Source organism: Montipora foliosa, chromosome 6, assembly GCF_036669935.1.
Source record: "Montipora foliosa isolate CH-2021 chromosome 6, ASM3666993v2, whole genome shotgun sequence".
In the NCBI taxonomy this organism is placed as follows: Eukaryota; Metazoa; Cnidaria; class Anthozoa; order Scleractinia; family Acroporidae; genus Montipora; species Montipora foliosa.
In genome coordinates this window covers 22,434,329-22,454,328 of record NC_090874.1, presented here as the reverse complement: position 1 = coordinate 22,454,328, position 20,000 = coordinate 22,434,329, and the positions used below count along the sequence as shown (strand labels likewise).

At 41.6% G+C, this 20,000-nt stretch overlaps 3 protein-coding genes and 1 pseudogene across 3 annotated transcripts in view; all 4 read left to right on the top strand.

Annotated features, from left to right (window-relative positions):
* Window positions 1-2,826, top strand: part of LOC138005202 (ATP-binding cassette sub-family C member 4-like) — a 10,485-nt gene extending 7,659 nt beyond the window's left edge. The window contains exons 7-9 of the mRNA XM_068851464.1: window positions 858-1,030; window positions 1,867-1,972; window positions 2,482-2,826. Coding sequence (XP_068707565.1) covers window positions 858-1,030; window positions 1,867-1,972; window positions 2,482-2,826 — 624 coding nt within the window. The remainder of the gene's footprint in view (window positions 1-857; window positions 1,031-1,866; window positions 1,973-2,481) is intronic.
* A 3,442-nt stretch (window positions 2,827-6,268) lies between these two features.
* Window positions 6,269-6,953, top strand: LOC138005200 (craniofacial development protein 2-like; annotated as a pseudogene).
* A 412-nt stretch (window positions 6,954-7,365) lies between these two features.
* LOC138005199 (uncharacterized) lies at window positions 7,366-8,120 on the top strand. Its single transcript, XM_068851463.1, has 2 exons — window positions 7,366-7,585; window positions 7,840-8,120. Exons 1-2 carry the CDS (start codon window positions 7,366-7,368, stop codon window positions 8,118-8,120), a joined length of 501 nt encoding a protein of 166 aa, XP_068707564.1.
* A 6,183-nt stretch (window positions 8,121-14,303) lies between these two features.
* On the top strand, window positions 14,304-15,140 carry LOC138005198 (uncharacterized). Its single transcript, XM_068851462.1, has one exon. The coding sequence runs from the start codon at window positions 14,304-14,306 to the stop codon at window positions 15,138-15,140; it is 837 nt and encodes a 278-aa protein (XP_068707563.1).
* Window positions 15,141-20,000: the final 4,860 nt, after the last annotated feature.

Below are 20,000 nucleotides of genomic sequence, written 5' to 3'. Positions count from 1 at the left end.
ATCTTACTAAAGTCTTACTGAGTTTAAATATGGTGTCACCAAAACAGTTTATTAAAGCAAACCATTTCGAGTCGGCACTTGGACCTAATAGGGAGCTTTAGCAACGACGACGGGAACGGCAACGAGAACGTCATGTAAAAACATAAATTCACGTTATTGCGATCATTTCGCGACTATTCCAAGCCTTTTAATATGACAAAGGTGTTTCAGTCCCTCAGGAATGAAACCGTTACGAGCGGCGCTTAATTTAGGGAAGAAAAATGAAAATTTATCTCCAGGTGCTGACGTTCTCCATAACACCTCAAACTTGGTAATTTCACGTGGTTGCTTTGCTAACGACGGCAAAGAAATGGACAAAAATGAAAAACGCTCGTGCAGGGCGTGCAAAGCTATTGTTTTTGCCCACTAAATATGCAAATTTGAGACGTTCTCGTTGCCGTCGACGTTGTCGTTGCTAAAGCTCCCTAATAACTAGAGATCAGCGCCTAACCCAGCAGTCATTCTCTGGTTAAAGAGAGTGTTGTTTACCTGCTGACTGAACGGCTTAACACCGAGGTCGTCAGGTAGTGCGGTGTAACGTCATCAAATGTTACACTTGTATATGTGTCACGAAGTGTCTCACCTTATTTTTTCGAGTATCCATTGCTGTCATAGCCATTTTGGTAATGGATCGAGCATGAAATAGAGGCTAATGCTGGGGAATCTTTTTACATGCAAATACTTTCCCCCGCGTTAGCCTCCACTTCATGCTAGATCCAGTCTAACCGTGAGAATACGAAACTGGTCTATCGAGTTGATGTGACGGAGCAAGAATTTACACCCTGCTATATTTGTGACTCAACGATTTTACATCCCAGGTCCAACTAAAAGAAACAGTGTCTGAGTTACCAGATGGGCTCGAAGCTGAACTAACCGAGGGAGGCTCGAATTTTAGCGTGGGTCAGCGGCAGCTAGTGTGCTTGGCACGCGCAATCCTGCAGCACAATAACATATTGATTATTGACGAAGCGACTGCGAATGTGGATCACAGGTATCAGCAATTAAAAAAACGTAAATATTTTATTTCGGTGACACTGTGACACGTCTGTTAGTTTTCAATCGGGTACCCTCGACTCTCTCGTCAGTTGTAGCACAGAAAAACTGAGGTAAACTAAGTCGAGTCCGATGTACAGATCAACAAAATGGCGGAGAAAGGTGAAGAGAGTCTAACTGACAAAAACACGAATTAAGTACAAAAGAAAAAAAAGGAAATTCCTTAACTATGAATAAAACAAGCTTTATTTATTAACCGGGGTGCAGGGATGGCGCAGTGGTGAGAGCACTCGCCTCCCACCAATGTGGCCCGGGTTCGATTCCCAGACTCGGCGTCATATGTGGGTTGAGTTTGTTGGTTCTCTACTCTGCACCGAGAGGTTTTCTCCGGGTACTCCGGTTTCCCCTCTCCTCAAAAACCGACATTTGACTTGATTTACTTTCATTGTTCCTTTCAGTTTACAGTGTCCCCAATTAGCGCTCCAGCGCTAGAACGACTAGACACTTAAATAAAGTTCCTTAAGTTCCTTATTTATGACAGTCTACAGTCTTCTAGAAGTTTAGAAACTTCGAGTACTTTGTGTGTCGAATAGGCATTAGACAGTGAATTCTTTCTTTTGTTTATGAAGGGCCACTTTTTTGTACCAGGCAGGCACCGGTTTTTGTCTAAGCTAGGAAACTGTTAAAAGATTTAGACGACTTGAACTCAGTTAACGCCAATCTCCGATAACCCATACATCCGACAATTGACAAGCAACAGATATACGTTTATATAAAAATGTCACACGGGAAATATGGTGTCTGAATCGGTACCTCCTTTCCTTTTGATCATAGCACAGACGCTTTAATCCAGGAGACCATACGTAGCAAGTTCCAAAGCTGTACAGTTTTAACCATTGCTCATCGACTCAACACCATTATGGACTCAGACAGAGTTATGGTAAGTATGATTGAGAGCAGCCCGAGAACTAAGAGAGAAAAGGATATCTGATAAAGTGGCACAAGGGTACCTTCAATCGCTTTCCGCCGCTTCTTTTCTTTTCTGTTTATCTGCGACTTCTCCCGACTTCTCTTCTTCCGACTGTATTTTTGTCAATACCGTGCATTATCCTAGAAATATTACACATTTGCCAATCAGAGCTAAGCATTTCCTATGAATACATTCAATATGGTTATTAAATGGTTTTCTATGGAGTACGGGTGAGTATTTCACTTGAAATTTATGGTATTTTGTATGCAACTTGCTGAAAGTCTTGTTGGATACAAATAACATAAATTTTAAGTGACATATTCACCCGTATTCCATAGGAAACCATTAAATAGCCAGTAAATACCTCTTAGTCACTTGTTGTTCCTGAGGCCTAAGGTGCGTATGTTGAAACCGAATACGCTTCGAACATATAGGATTCCCCAGTTCTTTCTTTTTCTCTTTCTATCTTAAATTTGCAGGTTCTGGACGAGGGAAAGCTAGTTGAATTTAGCGAGCCATATTTACTACTCCAAAACAAGGGAGGCTTGTTTTGCAAAATGGTGGCACACACCAGCAAACATTTAGCAACGAAACTTCACGATGTAGCGCGTCAAGCATTCCTTTCTCGGCACAAACTCTCTGAAGATAGTGATTTAAATGCATTTTGTGCATCGCTTGACGAGCAAACGCCAATACAGCAAGAAAAACAAAAACCTCTACAACAATTACTCGAGGACGAAGACGATTTCGATCAACTTTCTCCGATTGTCAGAAGAAGTTCTTCGCAGGAAAAAGAAAAGTTGTTGGGCGAACCAAGTGCTTAGTGCTCCTCGAGAAAAGATCTTTAACAGGCTGCACATGGAGGCGATTCGCTAATCTCTGGAAGACTGTCATTTAAATTCCGCGTAGCTTTTAAACAAATTTCCCACAGCTTGAGCAATCCTGAGCCATTTCAGACGCCACATTGTTTATTTATTTTGTCCCTTGCTCCATTATTTGCATAGTTCAAGTATCAACATCCCTTTAATCGGCTCAGTTTTTTTTATTCTTTCGCCAATGAGAAATCCACAATTGCTCCAGGTAATTAAAGTTGAAGCTGTATTTTGTAACGGAGAGAGGTTTGGTTTCAAGAGCCCTCCCTTTCTCATAAATTATTCCTCATTTTCAAATTTGTGTCTCCCATAAAATGACCATTACCTTATACTCTCTACTGGAAAATTTACACGATTTACGTGTTCGAACATCAGTGAAGAAAGTCTCGTGAAAATTTTATTAACATGGTTCTTGAAACCTTTTTGAAAACTCCACTTCCATGTCATTTACATGCTCTTCAACTTGAACTTCCGAAATAATGATTTTCAGTCACTATTTACAGTTAATTTACATGATAAACTGAAGCATGAAAGTTTCATGGAAATTCGATTTACAGGGTTGTAACAATTTACATGTTATTTACAGGATATTTTAAACCCATTTACATGATTAACATACTGTAAATTCATTGGAAACAATCTAAGTGTTATTTACATGTTCCTCCATTTATACTTCAAGAACATGACCATGTCAATTACTGTTTACAGGTTATTTACCTGATTCACTCCAACATGTAAATACCTTGTAAATCTTAGTTTACGAAACCTTAAGGTGTAAATTGTAATTTACAAAACATGTAAATCCAAATTTACACTTTGGAAACTGGATTTACATGTGCCTGTAAATTTTCAAGTTTTCCAGTGATGTGCGGCTGCGGCGTGAGTTGCCTTAAGTTTCGCCTAAAAACAATTGCTGAAATTGGGTTATCACAAGGGGTGGACTATGAGAAAATTCCATATTTAACATATTTAAGAAGTAAAAGTGTTTGTCGTATGATTACTGCCAAAAAAAAAAAATTCCAGTGTGACAATTTAATTGACCACATTAGTAATAGTACAAATTACTACATACCGGTAACATAACATGATTTGACATAGTATGAGTTAATTGCCTGACCCTTGCCTGACATGGTCATGTTCTGTTCTATTTCTCGCCTGTTGTGCGACAAATCAAGAAATGGACTCAGGTGTGTTTACGTGTCAGGGTTTCCATTAAGTTTGAAAGTAGAAGGGACCTTGTGACAGAGTGAGCAGGCACCCCTAGATATAGTCTGGCTTTTGATCTTGAGGCCTCCTTTGAGCAATGGCGGGTACTGTACTCAGTGCAAGACGGGTGCTAGTACCCAGGTCCCAGATTCTAATAAAACCCTTGCATGCAGGTTAGTTCAAGCTCCTGTGGTGGTGCAACTGTTAATACATGTAAATTAAGAGGCTATTAACTTTAAGCTAAAAGAGTAGAGACACCTTTTCTATACAGGGCATTTTTTTTGACGAATGCTAAATACATACTCTCAAGAAACTCGGTGCAGACATGTTGGCTTTCTTGGATACTCTAGGTTAACCATGTAATGTACCTCAAACAGAGCAGAAAGACTCTGTTTGTATGAACTTATTTCCAGAAGAGCCTCATTGTCAACAATAAAGAAAAGCTGTTGTTCATAATCGTCGGTCCCTGGACAAAGCATATGAACATCCCCACTTAAGGTAATTCCCTTGACATTTTTCTACTATTAACTTTTTTGGAAACTTGGCATAATTAACATTCATGATATGAACATTAAAAAAATGCGATAAAAAAATGGGGTCACCATGCTTGTTTACGCGTCAGCAGGCTCTTTAAATGGGGTATTTTTACTGTTTTGCGTTAAAAATTCGAATCACCTTCATGAAGAATTAAGTCTTGGTTACTTCAAAGACACAAAATTTTATTTTGAAAATAAAGCTTCTTTTATTTACATAAGAAGTAATGCTTCATTTACGCCGACTTTGATTCCCTGGTTGTGGAAATAGTGCACTTTTTGGGACAGTTCCGTGGTCCTCGCCTTGGGTAAAATACACCCAGTACGGAAATGTTTTCCAAAAAAAATTCATGTTCTACTATCAAACTTTTTTTCTTCTTCAAATATGTTCTTTATTAGACTGTTCTTAGCAAATACCTGAAAATAAAAATCGGGGGTCACCGTGCTCGTTTGAGAGAAAAGGAGCATTTATTTCGGGTTTAGTTTGAGCGAAATCTCTTACGTTTTGTATGCGCACGTGCTCATGTGCGCGCGCTGATGACGCGAAAATCGTGCGCAGTAGGGATGCGCAATGCAATACTAAGGAATTGCCTTAAAACTGTTTAATTCACATAATCGTTTAAGTAACATCGTCAAATTCCTTTGGGAGAGCAGAGAGATGCACCAAGAAAGGTCAATGAAATTACCGTTATGTATCAAGCAAAATAAAAACTGCAAAAGCCAAAAGTTCTTCATGAGGTTAAGACTAGTCATCCTTAATGCACGTTATATTCCATTTTTCCAGATGATCGGAGGTCAGTACCTATTTTGAACCATCAAATTTGACAGACTGGGATGTAACAATATTATATATACATTGTATATTACCCTGAGAAGGTTCATTTCCCATCTTACCCCCCAAGTAATGTCATCCTTTCCTCACTGCCAAAGGCTTTCTGTAGGGTGGCCAGCACCATACAAGGTTTGAAATGGTACTTTTCTCTTCAACTCTCTGACTAGTAATGGCAAAAAGCCTAAGACTGTTGATTTTAACACTTCTACAACCTTAAACTCAGACACCAAACCAACCGGCCCTCCAGGTCTGGAGGTTGGTCGCTGGACTAACACCCCAGTCCCGGAAAACAGACTTGTTACAGAAACCGCAACAACAAATCCAGAAAACAACTTTGCTCCGGGAGAGTCCTCTCCAGTAGAGCCTATGATGCGGGCTGGTGAAAGCCTTCGGAAAGCCAGTGCGCAGACAACTCTTCTGACAGCCAAAATCAAGACCAGAATAGGGACCTGGAACATCCGAACCTTATATGAGGCAGGGAAATCTGCACAAGTGAGCAGGGAAATGCATCGCTACAACCTCAAGATGCTAGGGCTGTGTGAAACACCCTAGAACGGCACTGGACGAACGCGACTGACGAGTGGTGACACTATCATCTACTCTGGACATGAGGAAGGACACCCACACCTTCATGGAGTGGCCCTGCTTCTGACACCTGAGGCAGCACAGGCACTGCTCTCCTGGGAGCCAGTATCACCGAGGCTCTTGACGGTAAAGTTCAACTCCAAGGGGAGGAAAGTCACCGTCATCTAGTGCTACGCACCCACCAACGCAGCAGTGACAGAGGAAAAAGGAGGCATTCTATGAACAGCTCCAGGCAGTGATGGATAAGCTGCCAAGAAGAGACCTGAAGATCCTAATGGGTGACCTCAACGCTAAAGTGGGGGCAGACAACACCAACAGAGAACTCGTCATGGAAAAACATGGAGAGCTACTCACTGACTTCTGCACCTTCGACGACCTGGTCATTGGAGGCACCGTGTTCCAGCACAAGCAGATCCACATGACGACATGGACATCACCAGATGGGAGGACTGTGAACCAAATCGATCACGTCACCATCGGAAGAAAGTGGAGGAGAAGCTTGCTGGACTTCAGAGTCAAACGAGGAGTAGACGCAGCCTCGGACCATCACTTGGTGGTGGCAGACCTGAAAGTCAAGCTGAAAGTCTACAGAGACCGAGCAGACAGGCCATCCCACAAATACAACGTACACAGCCTGAAAGACAAAACAAAAGCTGAAGTCTACCATTGTGAAACTGAGAAACCGGTTTAGCGCACTCGCCCACCAACCAGAAGAATCAGTAGAGGAGACATGGTGTGGCCTTAGGGACACCTGGAAGGTCACATGTAATAAGGTCCTGGGGAAGAAAACTAGACAACACAAAGAGTGGCTGTCAGCCAATACCTGGATCCTCATCAAAGAGAGGAAACAGCTAAAGAACGACATCAACCAGACCCAAGACCTGCAACAGAAGCAAGATCTACAGGCTCCCCCTGGGAGCTGAACCGACAGGTCAAGAAAAGCACCAGAGCGGACAAGAGGAGATTCATACACGACCTCACAGAAGAAGCAGAAACAGCAGATGGCAAAAGAGGCTGTATGAGATCACAAGAACACTCTCAGGGAAAAACAAGGCCCCCTCAAGACCAGTGAAAGACAAGAACGGCGAGACCATCACAGATGAAGCCAAAGAGAGAGCAAGATGGGCAGAACACTTCCAAGAGATTCTCAACAGACCCCCACCTCAAGTCCCACCTGACATCCCACCAGCAGCAAACCAGCTAGCGGTGAGCATCAATCCACCAACCAAGGCCGAGGTCAGCAAAGCTATCAAGTCCTTGAAGTCAGGCAAGGAAGCAGGCCCAGACGGCATTCCACCAGAAGCACTAAAGGCGGACGTCTAGACCTCCACGGAGATGATCCATCCACTCCTGATGAAGATCTGGGAGAACGAGCAGATCCCAGTGGAATGGAAGAAAGGGTACCTGGTGAAACTGCCGAAGAAAGGGGACCTGTCATCATGTAACAACTGGCGGGATATCATGCTGCTCTCCATCCCAAGGAAGATCCTGACAAGAATCATCCTGGAGAGAATCAAGAAGGCCCTGGACGAAACTCTACGAGAGGAGCAGGCAGGTTTTCGTCAAGACAGATCCTGCACAGACCATATCGCCACGCTGCGAATCATCATTGAGCAGTCGCTGGAATCGCAGACCCACGGCTACGGCTTCCCCCCCCCCCCCCCCCCAAGTTCATTTCCATCATACAGCAACTGTACGACAACTCCAGCTGCCAAGTCATACACGACGGGAAGTTGACGGACACATTCCACGTACAGACCGGTGTTCGTCAAGGCTGTATACTGTCGCCGACCATCTTCCTTCTGGTAGTCGACTGGATTATGAAGCAGACAACATCAGATAAGAAGATCGGCATCCAGTGGACTTTCACCAAACAGCTGGAGGAGCTGGACTTCGCTGACGACATTAGCCTTCTCTCACACAGACACCAGGACGCACAAGAGAAGCTGTCCCGCCTCGCCGAAGAAGCTGAGAAGACGGGCCTCAATATCAACATCGAGAAGACGGTGGTGATGCGAATAAACAACAAGAAACAAGACCCCATCACACTCCACGACGAAGACCTGAACGAGGTGGAGACTTTTGTCTAACTGGGCAGTGTCGTCAACACAGATGGAGGAACAGACGAAGACATCAAGAGCCGGATCAATAAGGCCAGACATGCATTCAACACCCTCTGCCCCATTTGGAATTCTTCAGCCCTCTCCCTCCACAACAAGATCAGAATCTTCAACACCAACATCAAGTCTGTCTTACTGTATGGCTCCGAAACATGGAGAACTACTTAATCAAACACCCACAAGCTGCAGACCTTTATCAACAGATGCCTCACATCATCAACATCAGATGGCCAGACGTCATTTCCAACGCCGACCTCTGGGACAAGACTGGTCAAAGCCCCATTGAAGTGGAGATCAAAAAAAGAAAGTGGGGGTGGATCGGCCACACACTCAGGAAGTCCCCCTCAAACGTCACCAAGCAAGCCCTCGACTGGAATCCACAAGGAAAGCGTAAAGTAGGAAGACCGAAACAGACCTGGTGCAGGAGCACTGATGCAGAGGTGAATGCCATTGGTACGACATGGGCACAGCTGAGGAGGACTTCACAGAGCCGAGTGCGTTGGAGGAGTGTTGTTGCGGCCCTGTGTTCCACAGGGAACCTAAAGGCTTAAGTCAAGACAGCCTTGAACCTAAACACTTCTTTTGTTGGCATAAAAAATAAATTACATTAGAAACTGTTGACAACTGTACATACCAACATGACGAAGTCAGTCTGACCTCAAAATAGACAGTATAATTTACTGACAAACTTAACCGTCAACTGACAAAATTTAAATTGAGTGGATGTGTGGAATATGTTCTCAAGTGACTAGAAATACTGCACAGTCTGCAACGTTACCGTCTCCGTTTGTTTCACAAAATAGTTATAATTTATCGGAAATATAGGCTGCTGTAAAGTTGCTCGCAAACACACTGTAAAAGCATAAAGTCTGTGTCTAGATAATGAAACTAAATGAGCCAGGTAGTTCATTGATGCCAGCACTTAGCTCTGTTTTCTGTAGAGTAACAAGGGGTATCACTGATCCCCTTTAACCCATTGACCCCTGGGAGTGAGACTTGACAGATTTTACTCTGTCTAATGCCAGGGAGATTCTAGTCGTCAACTGGGGTCATCCTAGGGCGTTTGAGGTGTCAATGAGTTAATTAAGCAGTCAAAAACATTGTCGCTTTCATTAAATGGGATGCTAACCGATCACAGAATTTGTTACAAAGCCTTATCAAACATTCATCCTCATCGACAAAGGAGGCCGAGAAGAGAGGTTGGATAAAGACCTGGCCTCAGTTGTTCAAAAAGTGGATAGCACTACCCACCAGGCCCCAGTTGTTAAAATGATGGATAGTGCTATCAGCCGGATAAATCACTATTCAGTGGATAAGTAATAGCTGAACCAACTGCACTTTCCAGTGTATAGTGATTTGTCCGGTGGATATCGTTATCCACCTTTAGAACAACTGGGGCCAGATAAATCACTATCCAGCAGGTAAACACTACCAAAACTAATTGAGTTATCAACAAAACAAAGTTCAAAGTTCAAGTTTATTTATTATGATTATTATTATTATTATTATTATTATTATTATTATTATTATTATTATTATTATTATTATTATTATTATTATTACATTATCCAGTAGGTAGTGATTTATCCAGTGGATAGCACTATCCACCCTTCAAACAACTGGGGCCAGAACTCATACAGTCAACCAACCTTTGAAGTCTCAAACACTTGACCACTGTGGCTTTAATAAGCAAATAATAATCGTCACTGTAATTAATACAGTGGGCTGAGCAATTACGGACAAAAAAACTCCTTATGTAGTAGTATGTTACGGCACATGTACTTCAGAAAAAAGTACTTAATTACTCAAGAGAATGGTGTGATTTTTGTAACTGACTTTTAAGTGCTACAAGTAATAGGCTCTAGAGGATGGTCAAGCTTTATATTAGACCTTTTTATTTTATTTTATCATAATTGTAAGCTAAGTATTTGCATAACAAAATCAACAACTGAAGTTTCCATTTTTTCTAAGTACATGTACCTAAAATGTAAGACAAGTTCCATTGGATGTGAGTTGTACATCTCATTTCATTGATTTGATTCTCTATATCTGATCTGGCCTCTTCTTCCAATGGAGTTTGAGAACAGTACAGTGTAATGAACCCAAATAAAATGCGAGTAAAATTTTCAAACTACCGAATTGAAAGGATTGCTTTGCGTGCCAGAGAGACGGGCCTTCCACGATATTTTCAAAGCGTTCAACAGCACTGTCACAAGCCAAACGAGTTCTCTTTGCGTCAGTAACTCTTTCTCTACCCAAAAACTCATCTGCTAAAGGTTCTCGCACCTTTCCAGGAACTCACATGTACGTAAGTAACTATACGAGAAGATCTTATGGATTCATATAATAATATACAGCAATTTGAAGACTCGGTATGACTACATTTTAAAGACATAATTACTCAGTGAGAGACGATTCCATTCCATTAGATTTAATAGGTTCTCGCTCTTTGCTTTGGCTCCAAACTAATCAACGAACCAATCCAAACAATCATTAACAATCATACCCAACAGTGCTCTGTGAAACCCCTCGCGGCACTCGCCTCGAGACCGAAATCGATTGCTCATGCTCAGACTTTCAACCAATCAAAAACTGTATCCAAACGGATTATCTTAGAGTCTCTCGTAACCCGACCCGCTAGTTAAGGGGAACGAAGACTCTGGGAACGAGATTGGCTAAAATCAAGTTATGCAAATTGTAAAAATCTGACGTCGACAGTGTTTTACTCAGTTTACGCAAGAGACAACGGATTTATTTTTCGCGCTTTGTGTCGTTTTTGCTGTTTGCAATGGCAGGATAGTGTTCCTTCTCAGCAGTTACAGATGGTATGTGCGGAAGTAGTCGTGGATTTACAAATTGTGTAGCCCTAAACAGCTGCGAAGGCGATATCAGTTCGCATCTTCAAAATCACCACCTGTCAAGGAAAAATGTTTGTGAAAAGGATGTAATCCTGGCAAAAGCAGGTATTCTTGAGCTCACAGAAGAACAGGTTAAAAATATGACGGTTTGTCCAGCTCACCGTTTTAGCCTGGGAAAATTAAGACCTGCCAGTATCCAAGACATCGTGGGAAGAAAACGGCGGTGACTGGAACACATGTAATTAATTTCAAGCTAGCCAGGGAAATAAGAAACATCTTTGGCGAAGCTACACAGTTGATTCGTGTAAGTTTTAGCTTTGAAGATTTTATTTTGGAACCACTGTATATTGCTTACGTTTGATGGCCCGAACGATGATACAGACTTCATTTTCCCATGAGTCATTTCACGAGTGTGCTTTGGGTGCCTAGTTTGGAGACTATTGGACACCCTGCCGCAATGAAATATAGTCTGTTCTGAATATTACACAAAATTTAAAACAACAACATTAACAAAACTTGCTCATTTTTTTTAAAAAGTTGCTTAGCAATACAACTTCCTGCTGTTTGTTCAGGGCTTACTTTTTCGAGTAGGAGGGCAGCTGGGCGTGGTATATAATTGTGTGATCTTCATGTCGCGGATTCTAGGTATTTTACCAACACGTATGAGAAAGTTTATTAATATTTATTTTGCACAACGTGCAGGAAGAAACACAGTGAAGACGTTGCTCAAAAAACAGATTGGCTGTACCCAAAGGAACCTGAAGAAAAGACATCCCTCCATAGGTGTGTGGAAAATACAATCCGTTTTGAAAACGAGGGAAAATCACTTTTACCGTCGCATTTAGTGATATCGTGACATTACTTTTTCATAGACCTGCCAAAGAGGCTGCCATGGAAACCATCGTCTCCTCGACCCCTTTCCGTGAGCCTCCAACTCCTCAGAAGATCCCCGCCACTCTATGCTGGACTCAAGGAACGTATGCCGAGTCTCCTCCAACACACTCAGTTACAGATACAGTTCGCGTGTATAACTCAGCTATGGACGGAATTGCAAATCTCACTGCACAGGAAACAAAACGTGAGTCTCTTATCTCCCAAATGAAAACCCCCTTGAACAACTTGAGCAAAGCAGATCAGCTAAATGTTGGCTAGTGAAGACTGTTTGCTAATGTGTAGTGCAATAGCACCAGGAAGTGGCGAGGAGCTCCTCAAGTCCATGGCTCAGTCTACACAAAGAGAAAAGTTTGAAGGTTCACCACCTGGTGATCTAGTGGTACTTATGACTGCATACAAGAACGCTAAGACTAAGAATTTAAAGAGACAAATACTAAGCCTTTACGCTTATAGGTATCCCATGAACATGCTGCAAAAAAGTTCACCAACCATACGGAAAATTATCTACATGGGAAATAAAGCAAGCACGCTCTCATGCTAATCTAATCTAAGCGGCCCTAGTACAACCCCTGAAGTTACAACCAAGCACCGCGTACATCTTGACATGAGTAAGGTCGATTACTTTGTGGAGTTTACAAATAGACCGTACTTCTATCAAGACGTTTCTTATAGTAGTAAAATAATAATCCTCGAAAGTGGCGACAGAAAAAAGATGCCTAACGTTGTGAGGACAGTGACTAGATCTACAATGATTGAAAAATACTTGGAGTATTGCAAAGAACAATGTCACGAACCACTGAGTAGATCTACAACTTTGTTCAAAATCCTGGAGGTTTGGGAGGCCTCTCAGCGTAAGTCGCTCCAGGGCTTGGACAATACAGCAGCTGATGGCACGGCGGGATTTCAGACTCTTGAGACACTGGTTGAAACTCTTGGGAAAGGAGGAATGGAGAAGCAGTGGTGTCTTGATGTTCGTAGAAAGCCTAGAGATGCAAAACGCTATCTCAAGACTGACTTCCGCGTACATTGCCAGCCTCATGATTCTACTTGCGCTGACCACTGTCGACATTTTGCGCTCAGTGAGCCTGTCGAAGCCGATTTCTAGCAACCCTGTTCACATGAGCACGTATACAGTTGCGATGACTGCCAAGGGATGAAGAATGTACTTCAAGAAGTCAGACTGGGAATCGAAGGGTCAACCTGTACACCTTACAGTTCAGAACAACGAAAAGATCTACTATATGACTTTGACCGAGCAAAGTCAGACATCTTGATGTGGAAAGCCCACGTTATTCGTTCGATAAACCAGTAAGAGGCTAAACAAGATGCACTTAGAGCAGCCGACGACACGTCAGCTATTCTAATAATGGACTAGGCCATGAAATTTCTTCAAATTAGATATCGTGAGAAGCAGTCCGATTGATATGGAAAACGAGGCCTTAGCTGGCACATATCCACGGCCATAACCAAGAACGCTAGCACTGGGAAAGTTGAGCTGAAATCATATGCGTATATCTTTGATTCGTGTCAGCAGGACTGGTATGCAGTCTGCTCAACCCTTGAAAACACACTGGAGGTTGTAAAAAAGGATCACCCCCAGATTACCCGAGTGAGTCTTAGAAGTGACGAAGCAGGCTGTTACCATAAAAACTTCCTCTTGGCGGCCGTAAGAGATGCTGGGAAACGAGTTGGTGTTACTGTCATGCAGTATGACGTTTCTGAGCCACAGTACGGAAAAGATGTGTGCGATAGGATCCTTTGTCCGATGAAATCAGCGATCCGACGATATTGCAGTGAGGGAAACGGCGTTCTCTCTGCAGAGATGCGTATAGCGCTTTCCGAACGTCCTGTTCGAGGCACAACTGCTTGCGTGTGCTTAGTAAATGAGACTCAAAAAACACTCGAGGTAAATAAAGTGGATGGTTTCAGTAGGTATCATAACTTTAAATTTGAATTAACAGGAATTCGAGTGTGGAGAGCTTATGGCGTAGGGAAGGGTAAAGTAATTCCTTACCAAGGCGTCATCGTAAAACCCCAAGGTCCGACAGCTCTTGTTGTAAATTTGTAGACTTTTTCTCAGTCAAGGAGGCTCGAATCCATAAGGCTATGTCAAGTGAAGACGAACAAAGCAGCGGTCTCTTCTTTTGCTCTGAGCCTGGATGTCAGATGGTGTTTAAGAAATTCAGTGAGCTTGAGAGTCATCTTGATGTTGGCGAACACTGCCAAGTACGCAGTGGCTCCGAAACGGTGTATGACACAATCAGAAGAGACTGGGCCGATAAATTCCTTACTGTTGATTGATAAATTCCTTACTGACAAGATTTCGTCGAAAAGAGAGATTGGGTCGGGCAAGATGGTGGAGTAGACGTGTTTATGTTAGCTCCGTTCTTGGATATGGCACATGGCCAAAAATATTAAAAGAAAAACGTGGAAAAGCTCCTCAACATCCTCTACTGAAGAAAACTCTTCGCCGGATGACAAAAGGATAAAGCATAACGCATCATTCACAGATTCTGAGCGTAGTAGCGAGTCGGATGAGGTGCTCACTTTGCTGAACATGGCGGAGACGGTAATGCCAAAACTAGACCAAGTGTTAGAAAAGCTACAAAAATTAGAAGATCAAATTCAATCAGTGGACGAGAAAGTAAGTAGCCTTCAAGTTAAGGTCGAAAGTTTCGAGGTGTTTAAGAAGGAGACAGAAACGAAGATTAAAGAGCTTGAGGACGGTTTGAACTTCGCTAATGCAGAAAGAGAGTCGTTCAAGAAGAATTTTCAAGAAATACAGAGTCAAGTTCACCTTCTCAAAGACGAGAAACTGTATATGGTTTATCAACGGCGTGAGAATCTTCGTTTCTTTGGAATTAAAGAAGAAAAAGATGTAAACGAAGACACGAGGGAGGTTTTAGTTGATTTTTTAAAAACCGTACTCAGCGTGGAAGATGCTGATAATATAGAATTTCACAGGGTGCACCGAGTTGGGAAGCGGACTTCCTCTGCTGGAAAGCCTAGACAAATAATTGCGCGTTTTTTAAGATACCCTGATAGTGAGGAGGTCATGTCAAAGACGAAGAAATTGAAAGGTAAAAACTTTGGAATCTCACCAGACCTTCCAAAAGAAATTCTAGAGCGTAGAAAGAAGAAGATGCATCGTTTTAAAAAGGCAAAAGAAGAGGGTAAGACCGTCTATTTTAGTAGGGCGGAGCCTGATAAGTTGTTTATTGACGGTGTTCAAATATAAAAACGTAAAATCTAAAACTGCAGGTCATGTATAAAACTATTTCTTTACCAAATTTGCATTTTTTTTTTCCAAGAACGGGGGTTTTTTGTTTGCATTGTTACTAGGTGTTATGAGGATTGCAAGACCCTATGTGTTAGTAGCTCTATATTTAACAGCTTTCGCTGGCTACTTTTTTAACGATGTAATTATGTGTCGTAGTTTTGCTTTGTGCCTTTTGTTTTCTTTTTCGCATTTTAGCGGGCTAACTTCATATTGTTCTTGTGTGAGGGACATGCAGTGCACCCATGGCTTGAGCTTCATGTATGCAGATGCCTCTTGACGTATTTATTGTTCCGTTCTCTTCACTGAAATGACTCTTTGAAATCTTCACAAAACGGAATTTAAATTTTAGAATTCTATCTCTAAATGTTCGGGGGATTCGCTCTTTTGACAAAAGAAAGGCACTTTTTTACTGGTTAACAAAAGAGAGATCCGATATTATCTTTTTACAAGAAACTTACAGTACTCCAGACGTCGAAAAGTTTTGGAAGTCGCAGTGGAGGGGCAACATTTTCTTTAGTCATGGTTCGGAGCACAGTAGGGGGGTTATGATTTTGGTTAAGGAGAATTTCGATTGTGATATTGAAGAACGCCAAGAAGATGAACAAGGAAGATTTATTATTTTGAAAGGTGTCATTCAGGGATATAGTTTTGTTTTTGTCAATATTTATTCCCCAAATAAGACCAAAGATCAATGCATCTTCTTTGAGGAAATTCAAAAACAACTCGATAAATTAGAAATAAAGGATAATGGTGAAGTTATTATTGGAGGCGATTTCAATGTTATTTTCGATGCTGAGTTGGATGGAACTGGAGGCAAACCTCAAGTAAGAGAATCCTGTAAAAAAATTGAAGATTTGTGTTCATCTTATGATCTGATTGATATCTGGAGAATACGAAATCCAGAGACTAAGCGCTTTACATGGAGACAAAAAAAACCCTACAATACAGCGACGTATGGACTTTTGGCTAATAAGCAGTAGTGTTCAAGAAGAGGTAGAAGATGTAGATATTATTCCTGCAATAAGAACGGATCACTCCGCTATTACAATGCATATAAACGGAATTGAAGAAACGGGACGGGGACCTTCCTTTTGGAAATTTAATTCTAGTCTTTTAGAAGATGATGAATATATCTCTTTTATAACTGAGAATTACAGTGATTGGTTGGAAGATGGAAAAGAGATTCAGGATCCAAGGGTCCTTTGGGACTTCATTAAGTATAAAATCCGTTATGAAACTATTACCTATAGCAAACAGAAGGCTAGAATTAGAAGGGAGAAATTATTAGACTTAGAACAAAAAAATTAAAGAGTGCACAGCAAAATGCGAGGAACAGCCCAGTCAAGAAAACTTGAGTGATCTGGAAATTTTAAAAACCGAATATGATAGTCAATATGATTATATAGCGCAAGGAGCAATAATTCGCTCGAGAGTAAATTGGTACGAATATGGCGAGAAATGTAATAAGTACTTTTTGAACCTAGAAAATTCCAAAAAGAAAAAAAGTTGTATTAGGAAGTTAGTGGGGTTTAATGATGAATGCATAATGGATCCGAAACAAATAATGACAGAGATTCATAGCTTTTATGCCAATCTTTATGACAAAGACTCTTGTCAACAGGGTGGCTTGTCGATTGATGAATTCCTTAAGAATGTAAATACCAACATGTTAACAGACGAGCAGCAGGAATATTTGGAGAAAAAAATTACAACAAACGAATTTTTAGAAGCGTTGAAATCATTTGAGAAAAACAAAACACCAGGGAATGATGGATTAACTGCGGAGTTTTATCTTGGCCTCTGGCATCTCATAGAGAAATGTCTCGTCAATTCCTTGAATTTGGGTTTTGCTAAAAGCAGGCCCGCGGCCCAGCGGCCCGCGGCCCACGGCCCGCCACGGCCCGGCGGCCCGGCTGCCCGAAGGCCCAGCGGCCCACGGCCCACGGCCCGGCGGCCCGGAGGCCCGGAGGCCCGGAGGCCCGGAGGCCCGGTAGCCCAGTCCGGATTTTCCACAGTTTTTTTTTCCAGCGTAAATCCACGCGCATGCACAGATCTGCATCGGGTGTTGGGCGTGCAAAATGGACGACGGTGAGGTTGAATAGGCCATTTCCGAGTTCATGTTTGCCTCCTCTTCAAGGCGAGTCTAAGTGCGAAGTTTTTCTTATGAAAATTAGTTTTCATTCATATGTAAAGTAGAAGAACTAATTACCATCACAAAAACTTTGCACTCAGACTCGCTTTGAAGAGGAGGCGGATATGAACTCGGAAATGGCCTATTCGTTTACCATTTTAATCATTTGAATCCTTGTTTCTGTTTGTTGTTGTAAACAGACGAAAACAACAGACAATTACAACGTTTTTCACCTAGCAACATGCAACGAAAGAAAGGATCGAAAAGGATTGAAATGATTATTAAAATGGTAAACGAATTCAAACTCACCGTCTTTCATTTGTGCGCCCAAACCCGATGCAAAGCTGTGCATGCGCGTGGATTTACCGCTGGACAACAAAACTGTGTGGGCCTCCGGGCCACCGGGCCTCCGGGCCACCGGGCCTCCGGGCCGCCGGGCCGTCGCGGGCCGTGGGCCGCAGGCCGCTGGGCCGCTGGGCCGCTGGGCCGCTGGGCCGCTGGGCCGCTGGGCCGCTGGGCCGTGGCGGGCCGTGGGCCGCGGGCCGCTGGGCCGCGGGCCTGCTTTTAGCAAAACCCCTTGAATTTCGCTCACGAACACGGACAACTGTCAAATTCGCAAAAACAAGCTATGATTACGTTGTTGGAGAAGAAGGACAAAGACAGACGTTTTATCAAAAATTGGAGACCGATCTCACTGATTAATGTCGATGTTAAAATCGCATCAAAGGCGATTGCAAGAAAGTTAGAATTGTTTTTACCTGAGCTTATTCATTCAAATCAAAATGGTTTTATCAAGGGAAGATCATTACTTGACGAAGTTCGAACAATTGAAGATGTACTTGAATTTGCTAAATTTACGGATAGTTCAGGTATTCTTTTAGCAGTTGATTTTGAGAAAGCATTCGACTCTTTGAATCATTCTTTCCTTTTTAAAATCTTGGAAAAATTTAACTTTGGGACGCAATTTATAAAGTGGATCAAAACCTTCTACACTAACGTATCTAGTTGTGTCTTAAATAATGGTTTTATTACTGATTTGTTTGATATTCGTTGTGGCGTTAGGCAGGGCGATCCCTTGTCACCTTTATTATTTATTTTGGCCATTGAAGTGCTTGCTTGCAGAATTCGGGAGGATAAGGGAATTAAAGGTATTTTAATCAATGAGGAAGAAATCAAACTAACACTTTTTGCTGACGATATGACTTGTTTTCTCAGAGATATCGCATCGTATCATCGTTTATTGGCAACTCTGCAAATTTTTTATAAGTTCTCCAACCTTCGAGTTAATGATGATAAAACGGAGATTTTTGCCATTGGCACACATCACCTGGATCCAACTAAGTTTTCTCATAAAGTACGAAAATCAATTAAAATCCTGGGTATTGTATTTGATTATCATATAGCATCAAGGATGAGAGCCAACTTTGACTTAGTTCTTAAGTCTATCAAAGATATATTGAACATGTGGAAGTGGAGAGGACTTACACTGCTAGGAAGAATTCAGATTGTTAAATCCTTTATTCTACCAAAATTTTTGAGTAAAGCGGCGTTGATTGCAGTTTCGGAAGAGTTGATTAAAGAGGTCAACAGTTTGATTTACCGTTTCATTTGGAAAGGTAATGATAAAATCAAGCGTCGGTTCTCATCAACGATATGGAAGATGGGGGACTTAGGATGCTAGACATTCAATCGATGATTCAAGCACAGAGGGTGATGTTATTAAAAAGATTTGTAGATGAAGAAAACAAGAGTTTTTGGAAGATAATACTAGACTATTTTCTTTCTCCAATAGGTGGAAAATTCATTCTTCAGTGTAATTTTGATACAAGAAAGTTGCCTGTCGACCTTCCAGCTTTTTATAAAGAATGTCTTAATGCTTGGTCAGCACTTAATGAATCTCCTATAAATACGTACAAAGACGCCGTGCATCAAGTTATTTGGAATAATAAATACATAATTGTTCAAAAGCTATCAACCTTTGAAAATAATTTCTATTCTAAAGGAATTATTACGGTCGGTGACCTCCTGTCTGATGCGGGAGTCTTTTTAAAGAGTGCAAATGTGTTAAATGCAAATCTTTCTCCATTAGAGCGTTTTAAATTAATGGGTATTGCCGACGCAATCCCTCGTGAATGGAGGCAGATCATTAGACAAAGTGCACAACATCTCCCGCCCTTACACATCGGTGATACAATTTATTTAAAGTTGGAAGACTCTCAGGTAGCCTTGTTAAAGGTCTCATCCAAATTGCTTTACACTGCTTTTAAAAGCAGAAAACAAGCTTCTCCCACAGCTCAAAAGAAATTTCTGGAGAAGTTTCCCCAGCTTCAAATTGATTGGAGCAAAATATACTCCTTACCGTTTATCGTTACAATTGAAACTAAAATTCGTGAATTCCAATATAAGATATTGAATAATATAGTCTTTACAAATGAAAAGATGTTTAGGTTAAAAATGATTGATTCGCCTTTATGTACATTTTGCAAACGAGAAATTGAATCCATTGAACATCTATTTTTTTACTGCAATGTGACGAAGACTTTTTGGGAAGCTTTTTGTTCTTGGCTTAGTAATTGTAACATTAACATACAATCCTTCAAAATAACAGAAATTTTGTTTGGAATATTCAATATAGGAGACGACTTTATTATATTAAACCATCTGATATTGACAGCTAAATTGTATAT

Coding starts and splice junctions, on each gene's coding strand:
- LOC138005199 (XM_068851463.1), top strand. CDS start 7,366: ATGATCCATCCACTCCTGATGAAGATCTGGGAGAACGAGCAGATCCCA. Junction 7,586..7,839: donor TCTACGAGAGGAGCAGGCAG/GTTTTCGTCAAG, acceptor TCCTTCTGGTAG/TCGACTGGATTATGAAGCAG.
- LOC138005198 (XM_068851462.1), top strand. CDS start 14,304: ATGGCCAAAAATATTAAAAGAAAAACGTGGAAAAGCTCCTCAACATCC.